The 12,145-nt window shown below is 48.6% G+C and overlaps 1 protein-coding gene across 5 annotated transcripts in view; it reads right to left on the bottom strand.

The window, feature by feature from the left end:
- ehmt1b (euchromatic histone-lysine N-methyltransferase 1b) overlaps nucleotides 1-12,145 on the bottom strand; it is a 60,764-nt gene that overhangs the window by 18,568 nt on the left and 30,051 nt on the right. For all 5 annotated transcript variants that reach the window (XM_064306884.1, XM_064306886.1, XM_064306885.1 and 2 more), the window contains exons 2-10: nucleotides 12,011-12,095; nucleotides 9,655-10,190; nucleotides 7,356-7,512; nucleotides 5,960-6,096; nucleotides 4,800-4,976; nucleotides 4,231-4,314; nucleotides 3,465-3,582; nucleotides 2,628-2,741; nucleotides 66-211 (exon numbers count right to left, since the gene is read on the bottom strand). In XM_064306884.1, the coding sequence (XP_064162954.1) occupies nucleotides 66-211; nucleotides 2,628-2,741; nucleotides 3,465-3,582; nucleotides 4,231-4,314; nucleotides 4,800-4,976; nucleotides 5,960-6,096; nucleotides 7,356-7,512; nucleotides 9,655-10,190; nucleotides 12,011-12,095 (1,554 nt within the window). The remainder of the gene's footprint in view (nucleotides 1-65; nucleotides 212-2,627; nucleotides 2,742-3,464; nucleotides 3,583-4,230; nucleotides 4,315-4,799; nucleotides 4,977-5,959; nucleotides 6,097-7,355; nucleotides 7,513-9,654; nucleotides 10,191-12,010; nucleotides 12,096-12,145) is intronic.

Here is a 12,145-nt window from a genome sequence, read left to right on the forward strand (position 1 = left end):
ATCCACCGCCAGGCAGGCGGGGCGAAGGGAGCGCAGGGGGGGCAGAGCCCGTGCACCAGCCGTACCTGGCCGTCCACGCTCTCGGTGGCCATGCACTTCCTGTCGGCCAGCGTGAGGATCTCGCGGCTCTTCGGCGTCTCCATGCGGCAGCTGCAGAGCGGCAGCTCCTGCGCCATGTCCGTCTCCGCGGCGTCCCCGCCCTCGGTCACGCCTGCCGCGAAACACGTCACGCCGGGAAGCGTCATTACATTACATTACATTACAGGCATTTAGCAGACGCTCTTATCCAGAGCGACTTACACAACTTTTACATTGCATCCATTTATATCCATTAGCTGGATATATACCGAAGCAATTTCGGTTAAGTACCTTGCTCAAGGGTACAACGGCAGTGTTCTTACCCGGGAATCGAACCCACGACCTTTCGGTTACAAGCCCAGTTCCTTACCCACTGTGCTACACTGCCGCGTCAGGAGGACGGCAGCCAGCCGCAGTCGCGACCGAAGCCCACGGTCACACCGGTTTTAACAAGGGAAAGCGATGTCCACAGCCGCATCGTTTAACGAAGCAACTGGTGCATCACTAAAATCAATACCCAACCATACGCAGTTTACTGCAGTGTTGGAACTGGTGGGTTATGGGAGGGGCTGTGGTGTGTAGTGAGATGACACGAAGAAATATACTTTCTTCATTTTCCATTGACTAGCCTGGTTAAATGCTGCACTGTTACATACAGTACACTACTTACAGTGTACATGGATTGTGTTGACGTATGTTTAGAAGCAATATGTCATCATGTTCAACGTGGACGTTCCTCAAGCTACATGAGGCTGCAGAGTTGGTTGAAAAAAAAAAGTATTCCCTTAGATGTTACCTTTACTAGGAGAACGAGAATAGTAAAGGTAAAATCACAAAGAAATAATATTTTATCCACAAAGAGACTCGATTCAATGGCTTAGCAGCCCCATCCCTTGAAGTGCCATGTCATTGCCTTGGTTCTCTGCTTGGAAAAACCACCACCAGGGGGAGCCCATCAAGTCTTTGAGAAGTCCTTTTGTGACAACAGATGCTAAGGCTTTGGCCTGAAGCTCGAAGACCCCTATCCTCCACGTCTGGTTCGTATACTTCCTAACTCCCACAACTGTTTCTCCAGGATCAGCTTGGCTAAGGAACGGGGCACACCTTTTACTAGAAAGCAGCAGCACACATGAAACGGGTCAGCCCTACAGCACTCATACTCTAATTAGGCAGCACTCAACTCCCACAGCAGCACTGTGGAGTGTAATTACGGAGGAATGCTACAGAGAAAGCTTATGAGGTAGCACGCGCTATCGTGGCTAGAGGACAGGACTCTGGATAGGCTGGGTCGCCGGTTTGAATCCCACGTGAGAAACTAAAGCTGTGCCCCTTCGCGCGGTGTTTTTCTGCCAGCGACTCCAGGAAAAATGAATTATTCCAAAGAAAAAAAGCGTAAAGCGTAAAATGGGACTGAAGGCGGCAAGCATCACAAGCTGCAGGGCCTCAAACAACCTCTTTCAAGAAAAAAAACTGACAGTTCTACTTTTGACTGCGAAAGTAAACCAAGAAATGCTGGCCGCACTGTCTTTCAGTCACTCCCTCTCTCTCAGTCACCTACCATCTCACCCTATCACAATCTCATCCCTTTTCTCACCGCCTCACAAACTCACAGCTTCATTGAAGCAAACTTTTGAGTATAAAAGGGTCTAAAAAGGACATGCACCAACGTGGCAGCATTTCTTGAACAGAGCCTCCTTTTATCATTTCATTCACAAATACAGGAAATATTTGTAAAAAAGCAAGATATTAATCTCACAGATAGTAACGGTAATCGGTCAGTGAAAGACTCGGGTCTCTAACGCAAAATCCTGTCTAAGATAAGAGAAGAGAAGGGGTTGAAAACAGAATCTGTGACAGGCTAACGTGCTAATCAACCCTTCCTTCATCTTGGGACGTTAGCACGCGGCTTTCACTGCGTTTTACCGCCATCGGGGGTCTGCTGGGTAAAAGGTCAGCAATATCTTCGTTATCAGCCAAAATTTTTCCCTCAAGTGATCCAGGCACAGCTCGAAACTCCAGCCCCTGCAGGTTCCCTAAGCTGCCTGAAACTAAAGGAAGATGGCAGGCTTACGGGAGGCCTCCGTTTATTTCGACGGATGATAGAGGGGGGCCCTATCAGTGCACTTTCAGCGCAGTGAGGATTCCGTTTGGCGGAGTTCTCACTGCAGCCGGGAGCCCCGCAGGGTCGCGTGTGATTGGCTGCAGCAGCACCGAAGGGAGGGAGGGTTTACAGTCGGCAAGTTTTTTTTTTCCCAAGCTCATTCTATCAATTACAATGCAACACCACAAAACTGTATGGTGACGAGAGCAGGCCACTCAGCCCATTGATGCTTGCTATTTGACCCCAGCCCTGGTCCTGGATAGTCACAGAGCGGCTGGCTTTCGCATTCACCTTAAAATCAACGATCAATTCAGACCCAAGAAACCAGGTGAGGCGAGTTAATGTGCTTCACCCAATCGATGCGACTTCACCCAATCACGACTCGGCCTGGTACTCCGCCTTCCCCCAAACAGGAGGAGTACCCCAGGGGTCCTCCCGAGGCCCTCACCTGAGTGCTGGGATGAGAGCAGCTCCTCCTGGGCCTTCAGGTTGAGGGAGTCCAGGGGCACCTCCGTGTACTCCTTACTGATGCCGGCCTGGGCCTGGGGCTCCGCCTCATTGCCTGGGCCAGGAGAGAAACAGAGAGAGGAAGAGAAGAGAGGGAGAAAGTTCAGGTTAATTCTGTCCTAATTTTGCTTAGATTTCATTTTTATTACATGCCTGCATTTTTGTCTAGGAGGGAAGAGAGAGAGAGAGAGAGAGAGAGAAAGGCTGCCACTAAGGCACACAGCTACCGTTAAAACCAGTTGAAGAGGCTACTGCTATGGTTGAAGGGTCCCCTGCCAATGCTGACAGCAGCATTACAGGCAGCAGCCTGGCTTTCCAGGGATGATTCTCAGGTTTCCCGACCGCACACCGCGATTCCGTGCCTCAGAGGTGGCACAAAGTGGGGTGAGGGGTCTCCAGTGGCAGGAGACTGCTCTGGAAATGGACCGATGCTGCTGCTGTTCTTGCACCTGCACTTATGTCTACGCACTAATGTATAGATCTGTGTTGTTCTTGTACTGCAGGGATGGGTTTGATCTGTCAGTCCTAGTACTGAATATGAGCATGTGTGTGTGTGTATATATATATATATGTTAATGTGTTTCTTTCACTGTCTGTCTTAGTAGGTGATCTAAAGGTTTGTCTTGTACTCAGAGCTAACAAACGCTCTCTACCGAGAGCAAACACCGCCACCCTTGTTGCGTGCCAAACAACGGCGCCTCGTGTCTTTCACGGGCCGACGTACCGCGAAAAACACCGAGAACAAGCGGGAAGCGGAAAAGGGGCGGAGCGCGCGTACCTGAGAGGCCCTCGGCCTTCGTTCTGGCCTTCCGCTTGCGCTTCCTGGACGGGCGCAGCCAGGGGTTATCGCCTTTCCCTTTTCTCTTCGGCCGCTTCTTCAGGCCGAACTCGGAGCTCTGGAGCGGGAGGGAGGCCCCGGGGTGGGGGCGGGGGGGGGGGAAACAGGGAGGGACTGTTTTGCTCACTGGGCCCACCGACCGCCGACCGAGTGGCCACAGCCACCTGCTAGGCGCCAGCCAAACAGAAGGCCCTTTACCGGCCTCTCCGCAGGGCTCTACAGTGCTCCTATTTGTTTTTTTTTTTTTTTAGGAAAATTGATATATGTGCTAACTGGAAAAAGAATTTAAGAGCACTAATCTAATGATCGGGATGTAGTAGGGTGCTTCCTAAACCTTTTCAACTTACGAGCTACATGTGGCTAGTAAATGCTAGCATACAGCCCTGCTCTAGGCTGTTCTCATAGGGAAGGGCCAGATGCAATTCTACCACCCTTCTTGTTTGTGTTCAGCAGGCTCACTTACGTGATCAAACAGATAACCAGCGGGGATGTCACAGGCACCGTACTGCTGTTTTAACCCAGGCTATTTTATTATTTATTTTTAAACACTGGGAGGGTAAATTACATTTTTTAAATGTGCGCTTTCACGGGAAAGTGCAGTTCCTCCCATGGGGCACAGTGTGGAGATGATGTCGTGCCACAGTCGGGTGTTCTGGAGGCTTATTAGGAAACGCGCGGCTCATGCAGGTTGCCGACGTGCTCTCACCAGGTCCGAGTCGTTGCCCTCCTCTTCTCCGCCCTCATCACCCGACTCCTCAGTCTCCTGCTCCTCACCCGCCTCACCCTCGCCCTAGGGAGGGGATTGGATGGAAAATACGGTCAGGTTACAACACCGCTTACGTTACCCTGCCCCCTGTCTATAGGACCCGCGTGACAGCCTCTGAGCCTTCAAAGCTACACACTACATCTCTGAGTGACCGTAGCTTCCAGAACGGGGTTCTCAAACTCTGGTACTAGAGGGCCGCAGTGTCCGTAGGTCGTTATTTCTGGTTTCTGTTCAAACAGCAGCCAGTTCAGGCCTTAGAAACGAGGTCCGTGAACTCTTCAGCCAATCAGCGTCCTGAATGTGCCACTCAAGTGATGACACGTGCCGAAACCTGCAGCCGCTGAACCAGAACCTGAGTTTGAGATCCCTGTCCTGGGTGAAATCCATCAGAACCAGAGTATGCACCTTCTGCAGCTCTCTGAGGCATGGGGAGAAACAACAACAGTCCAGATAACGGGTATGAGCCCACAGGAGTGTGGCCTTGCAGTGGCCAAGGAGGCGGGGCTAACCTGAGGCGCACTGCTTTCCTCCATTCTGTCCCCGTCCTGGGGGGCGGCCACGCCCTCCTCTGCCCCCTCACCACTCTGCTCTTCTTCTTCCTCTGACTCCTCCCCCTCCCCGTCCTCCGACTCCTCCTCCTCGGAGTCGTTTTCCACACTCTCTCCATTCACATGCAATCGCTCCTTCTGTTTTATAGTGGAGAAGAGGCATCGGTACTGCTATTATAGCTCGCCACATTGGATTAATCTGCAGATGGGGCACTCCCATTGCGGACTGTATAGGCGTGTTTTTCATGCAATTTTTTTACACTCAATTTCATTCTTTTCCTCTGAATTTGGAATGGCGAATTCCATTTGTAGGCCCATGCAGTACATCTTTGCATATTTGTGTTTTTGCATGTGTGTCTGCATGCATATACAAGAATGAGTGAATGCTGGCCTGAGTGAATAAGTGAATGCTGGCCTGAGTGAATGAGTGAATGCTGGCCTGAGTGAATGAGTGAATACTGGCCTGAGTGAATGAGTGAATGCTGGCCTGAGTGAATGAGTGAATGAGTGAATGCTGGCCTGAGTGAATGAGTGAATGCTGGCCTGAGTGAATGAGTGAATGCTGGCCTGAGTGAATGAGTGAATGCTGGCCTGAGTGAATGAGTGAATGAGTGAATGCTGGCCTGAGTGAATAAGTGAATGCTGGCCTGAGGAATGTGAATGCTGGCCTGGTGAATGAGTGAATGCTGGCCTGGTGATGAGTGAATGCTGGCCTGAGGAATGAGTGAATGATTAATGCTGGCCTGAGTGAATGCGTGAATGCTGGCCTGAGTGAATGTGTGAATGCTGGCCTGAGTGAATGAGTGAATGCGTGAATGCTGGCCTGAGTGAATGAGTGACTGAGTGAATGCTGGCCTGGGTGAATAAGTGAATGCTGGCCTGAGTGAATGAGTGAATGTTGGCCTGAGTGAATGAGTGAATGCTGGCCTGAGTGAATGAGTGAATGAGTGAATGTTGGCCTGAGTGAATGGGTGAATGCTGGCCTGAGTGAATGAATGAATGCTTGCCTGAGTGAATGAGTGAATGAGTGAATGTTGGCCTGAGTGAATGGGTGAATGCTGGCCTGAGTGAATGAGTGAATGCTGGCCTGAGTGAGCATGCGAGTGCAGGCGTGTGCTAACCTGTGCAGTCAGAGAGGCTCGGCTCAGGTCCTTGAAAATCTCCAGTACCGAGCGCTTCAGCACTTTGGTCTTCTTCTTGGGGACGAGGCTGTACGTCCCCATCTTCCTCTTCTTCTTCCGCGACACGGCCGCCGATGCTGAAACCATCACGGGGCTATAATCAGCGCTGCCTCGAGACCAGCCAATCAAACGCGTGCCTCTGAATGCTGACAGCTAGCCATCGATTGACTTTTCATTGTCCACCATCTGTCCGTCTTCACAAGTACCTGCTCAGTGCCATTCAATAATAAACAGTAATCCCTCAATTCACCGTATTCTTGGCTCTCCTCTATAAGGTCTGGATGTTTTTTTTGCCACTTAGGCAGCTGGTACCTACAACAACTTGATTGTATAATGTTTAATTTCAAACAGGAAGACACCATTCTCAAGAAGAGTGCCCCCTGTGGCTCTCTCAAAAAATGCAACCAACTGCAATCTCTCTGACCTGACAGACATGACAAGCCCGATCTGACAGAGATTGCAAATGCAACCTACCAAACGGGAGAGCAGACCATCCTGTTATCAAGCGATTCTTACATGCCAGGTGACTTTTCTGTTCTTATTTTCTCACTTTATATTCCTTCTAAGAAACAGAAGGAAGCCACTGGCAGATGCGTTCTGAGAACTTGAGTGAGAGAGGCCCTCCTAAAACATGGCCGCACTGTGCAGGGTGGCGACATGAGTAACTGTAACACACGCCGACGGCGCTGGGAACAGCTGGAAGAGAAACCACGGTGATTTGTACAAAATGGAGAGAAAGCCGTCACCTGGCAACAACAATAACCAGCACGGCAGGGTGTATTCGCACAGGTCACAAAGAGATCATTCAGAGGGAATTGTGTGCCTTCTGCTGAAAGAAAACATTACCGCCGCCATTTTAAAAAATGTACACTGGGAATCATCTTTGATCACACTCCAGTCCAGGCCTGGGGTGCTGCTGTTGCGTCTAAACAATCTCTCTATCATTGGCCGTTTCGCCTGAAGGGAAGACAAATCGATCGATCGATCGACTGAGATATGCACACACAGCTTCACAGAAGGCATATATAAAGCAAAGAAACCCTTTTCCAGAAAAAAAACATTGTACTTTGTAGGCAATTGCGATGAACTCCGGGGAAATACTGTGATACAAAAAAATAATAATAAATAGAATAACAATTATCACAGAGAAAAATGAAAAAAGCAATCTACTACAATATTAGGCCCCATTATATTGCTTATTAAAACTTGTAAGAATGACTGGTAAATTCAGATGACAGTGGAGGACGACTGAATAAGGGATACGGATTGGCAGCTCCTGATTGGTGGGTTGAGCAGCAGAAAGTCCCTGGGACGGGTGTGCTGGAGGAGGCCTGACCTGTCTGAGTCTTGGCGGGGGCGGCAGCCGTTTCGTTTTGGCTCCGAGGTAGTTGGTTTTGGGAAGGTGGGGGTGTCTGTGGGGGTTTCTCCGCCTCCTGTCCACTCTGACTCTCCTCTCTCCTGACGTTTGGTTCTTTTAGTTCCCTGTTCAGAAGCTGCAGACAGAAAAATTAGGGAACAAATAAAATAACGTTCTAATTTTCCAACCTTTTTTTAAACAGATGTACAAAACAAGACCAGGTTAAAACCTAGTATATGGCTGACACACGTGATCCGGCCGACCAATGGTGTAACTTCACTCACTCACTCACTCACTCAGTCAGTCACAAACATTCGCATTTGTAGGGCTAGCCCCACTGTTGCGGTCCAGCGAAAAATTAAAGGATGTTGTATTCAATGGGGTTTCCTTTTTTTGGACAGAGAATCAACTTTCATGTCCTGCAAACGGCTTCAGGGGAAAGGGTCGATTCCACGTTGAGCAAATAAAAACATAGAGACCAAAACAAGTCATGATAGGGCCCCACAAAGTTCATAACAGCCCACATGAGGCAGTGTGCTACTTCATAACCTGACTTACTGTTAGTTATCAGATGATTTTAAGCTTGCTGTGTTGGTCACGGCAAGGTGTATACACACTCAAATATAACATACATACTCAATAAAAACTAGGAATGGGTACGAGCGATGGATACTCATCGGATACAAGCCTACTCAATCTTTTTTATTCTCTCATTATGGCTATGTATGGACAACTATGTTGGAACTTTGCTCCATTTATTAATTAATCATAAAGTAGCCTATGGAAAAAAAAAGAAGAAACGCGTTAAAATAAAGAATATTTCTTCATCTAATATGAACAGAATATAGCGAATATATATTTTGAATTCACGTTGTTATTGCAATTATGCTTTTTATTGGTGAATCGTTGTATAAGCGGGATAATGTCCGATCGACTGAGCACTACAGCGTCATTTTTTTCCCCAAACCACTTTAACGCAAATCACACCCTGTAGCTGCAACACTGCTCAACAAGATTTAGGTCAACAGGCGTGGCTCACTGCCCTGTCTTTCATTTAGGCTACAAAGTTTGGAAATAGGGCTGGACGATTAATCAAATTTTCTATTTTCGATTACGATTTTGTCTTCCAACGGTTATGAAAACAAATAATCGATAATCGCCCGCTGTATTTATTCATCTCATTTTTAAATTTTTTTTAAAATTTGTTTTTCAGTTGAAATATATTTAAAGTTAAAGGAAATCCACTGTTAAAAAGACAAGCTTTTTAAAAAAGTTCAATAAATGCACGATGTTTCCAAAGTCAATGAGTAATCACGATCTCAGTATTGACCAAAATAATCGTGATTATGATTTTTGCCATAATCGAGCAGCCCTATTTGGAAATGGAACAAACTGTCCGTATTTCTTGAGTGAGTCGATTTTTCAGAATTCTAAAAACGCAGTTATTTTACGTAGTCGAGAAAAAGATGTTGTGTGACCCAACTCCCTGTCCCACCAGTCCCCGCAATAACAAAGTGTAGGCTATACTTCCGCAGCCAAAATGCACGCACATGCATGTTTTTGATGACTTGCCCATAAAGGAATCCCATTGGGCACTGGCAACGCAAATGAGGAAGGGGGGCATATTCTTAATTTTCTCTAATGGGATGTTGGATTCTGCACATACCGCTACAATATCCTCTACAAACTTGCGTTTTGCATTGGAGGATGATGACACATCCGCACATCCATTCACGACCTGTGCATATGCGAACGGTATCCCCGATACTCAAACAACACCGAATGCTTACTGTGAAATAATGAACAAAAAAATCTCACAATTCTGTGGCATTCCACATCAATGTGTAAATTCCGCTTTTTAACACAGATTCCATGATTCCGTCCGCCATTTTGGAAAAACAGAAAGTATGAGTCCCTACTTAGCCTAAGTGTTGACTGTTAACACTCACAGTGTAGACCGGATAGCAGCTGCCAGTGACCCATACTGCTGTCCACAACTGTGGTCTTTCAACAATAAGTGTACAGCAAATTTACAGCCAACAGTAGTACATTTCATGTTGACTGTACTCTAAACTATATCCGCAGTGAAGACGGTTTAATAGTTGTCGGGACGTTCAGTGTTGTCTCAGTAATATGCCGTATTAACACAAACAGCGTTGGCAGTAAAACAGCACCCCAGTACCTTCAGTGTTGACTGTACAGCTCTCCACACAAACTGTGCAGGCAGTTATTAGCGTGTCTGTAAAACGCACTGAAACCAAACGGAAGCTTCCGGTACCTTTAGTGTCGACTGGTTGGACGCGGGCCTCGCCATGGTCTTGCGTGCCCGGTGCACGGTGACGGGTTGCGAGGGGGGTTGGGCCGTCCCGTTTTTAGTCTCTGTCGCCCCGCCCACGCCCGCGCCCGCGCCCGTGCCCGCGTCAGTCTTTGATGCACCAATATTCCGGGCCCGGGCCGGGCCGGAGGAGGGCGGGAGCGTCTTGGCAGCGTGTCCCGCCAAAGCGGCGCCCGCGGGCGACCCGCTAGTCCTGTGTGAGGCGGCCGCCGCCGCCGCCGCCGCCCCGCCCTCCTCCTGCTGGCCGCCGAGGATGAAGCCGTTGCTACCGGTGACGGAGCCGTGGGGGGGGTCCCCGTCGACCACGCCGTTCTCGCGGATCCGCGGCGTCCCGCCCGCCTCGCCCCCCGCCTTCCCCCCCGCCCGGGGGGCGGGGCTGTGAGGGGACTTCCCCGGCCCCGGCCGCTCGCACGTCCCGTTCAGCTCCGCCTCTCCCCTGGGGGGCTCCGGTCGCCCGTCCACGACCCCCTCCTCTCCGTCTGAAAGTCAGCGATGAGTCACATTACATCAGAAGAAAGTTCCGGAGATTCGATCGCAGATGGAAAACGTGACCGGCGACACTAAGGTCACTGACAAGGTCACAGCTCCATACGAGTCGACTGGCTTAAGAGTAAACTACTCTAAAACAGCCTTGAGCTATCAGAGCCAATTCATTTCCCACGACAGAGAATGACGACTGTGAAAGAACTTCCAAGTGAGCAGGCACATTGCCAAACCATATGCTGTATCTCAAGGAATATAACTAACTTCACTTTCAGTAAAATTGGTGGAAAAAGGTTTGTTGATTAAACTTTTTTTTTTGGAAAAAATGTCAAATTCTGAACACGTGTCAAACGTTCCCCGTAAGGGAAAACCAATCGGGCCTTAAAAACCAACGGCTCCCAGTGTTGAATCTTAACAATGATTTTTTATTTTTATTTTTTTTTATTTTGTGTACAAACTGTATACAAACAGAAGTAATTTCCAGAAAAACTCCAGCTGCCCAAAGAAAAACAAAATCAATAAATCGATCAAAAATGAACAACTTGACAAATTCCTCTCAGCCCAGGTTTGACAGGATGGCAGAAATTGGAGGCATTCTGTGTTCACAGTTCAAACATTCAAAAGGGCGAGTTAAAGCACTGAAGAACCATTTTTTACCACTATAAAGAATATTTTTAGTGAGAGTAGACATAATATACTTGGCTACGTATAGAAACCGTCTGTCTGACAGTAAACTAGACTCCTTTGCGGTCTGCCCTCTCCATTTAAGTACACTCAGCATTTCAAGTCAGGAATTCAAAAGCTGGGTATGCACAAAAAGGCATAGACTAGGTTTGCCATGCACTGCGAGTGAGCACTGTTGGTTTCCATGTCAACAGGTTATATCAAACGATATGGTGTATTGCGCAAATGCGTGTGTGTGTGCGTGTGTGTGTGCGTGTATGTGCGTGTGCGCGTGTGTGTGTGCGTGTGTGTGTGTGTGCGTGCGTGCGTGTGTGTGTGCGCGTGTGCGCGTGTGTGCGTGTGTGTGTGTGCGTGCATGTGTGTGTGTGCGTGTGTGTGCGTGCGCATGCGCACACATAAAAACAGCTCACAGTCAAGCCATCCCTAAAGAAATGTGTATTTGTCAGAACACACGGCCGTCACCCTTTGTTTGACTGCCTTTGTCTCACTCCACCGTGATGTTTGTTTTCCTGAAGCTCTTTTGTTTTGTCTGAACGGGGTCAAATGGGAGCGAAACCTATTTCGCCGTCCAATAACTTGAGGAGACTGAATAAAACCAGTGGCGGAAGGAGGGCTGATGGGTGGCTCATCCTGTTAGGACACCGTTCCAGCGTGTGGATGGGCCCCACGGTCCGGTATCAAATCCGGGCTAAGGCAGTGTCTACTCTCAGGGAAGTAATTAAATAAGTCGGAGGAAGACAATGCACAAGAAGTGAATCACGGCAGACATCTTTGGAGGAAATCACGTGCTTGTCCGAAATTCAATTCATTCATGGGAAAACGTTCACAATATATTACTGTATGTGTCCAGATCACAAAATCTGGCCCCTGAATGTTTAGTCCCTGGCAGTACTCGTTTGCAACGCACACCGCGTTTTGTTCTGCCAAAATCTTTTTGACAATCATTTCATTCACTGTTCAAATATATTCTCACCCGATCGTATTCTCACGGACTCTCCCTGCACCCCCCTACGTCTGCGACTGCCGTCCACCCCGAATTCACCTTCTGAATTCACTGGTTCAGTCAGTCCAATGACCACACCCTACTGCCACCAACCAGGGGGAAAAAAAAGAATACAAATCCCAGACTCACCACCTCCTCTGTTGCTAGGCGGCTCCTTCATCAGTTCTGTCTTCATTGGCTCTCCCTTCCCCGCCACGCCCTTCACCAGACTGGGCTGAGATGGAGAGAGAGAGAGAGACACAGCTGCTCAGAGAAGCTGCACCC

This window comes from Anguilla rostrata, chromosome 14 (genome assembly GCF_018555375.3).
Source record: "Anguilla rostrata isolate EN2019 chromosome 14, ASM1855537v3, whole genome shotgun sequence".
NCBI classification, from domain to species: Eukaryota; Metazoa; Chordata; class Actinopteri; order Anguilliformes; family Anguillidae; genus Anguilla; species Anguilla rostrata.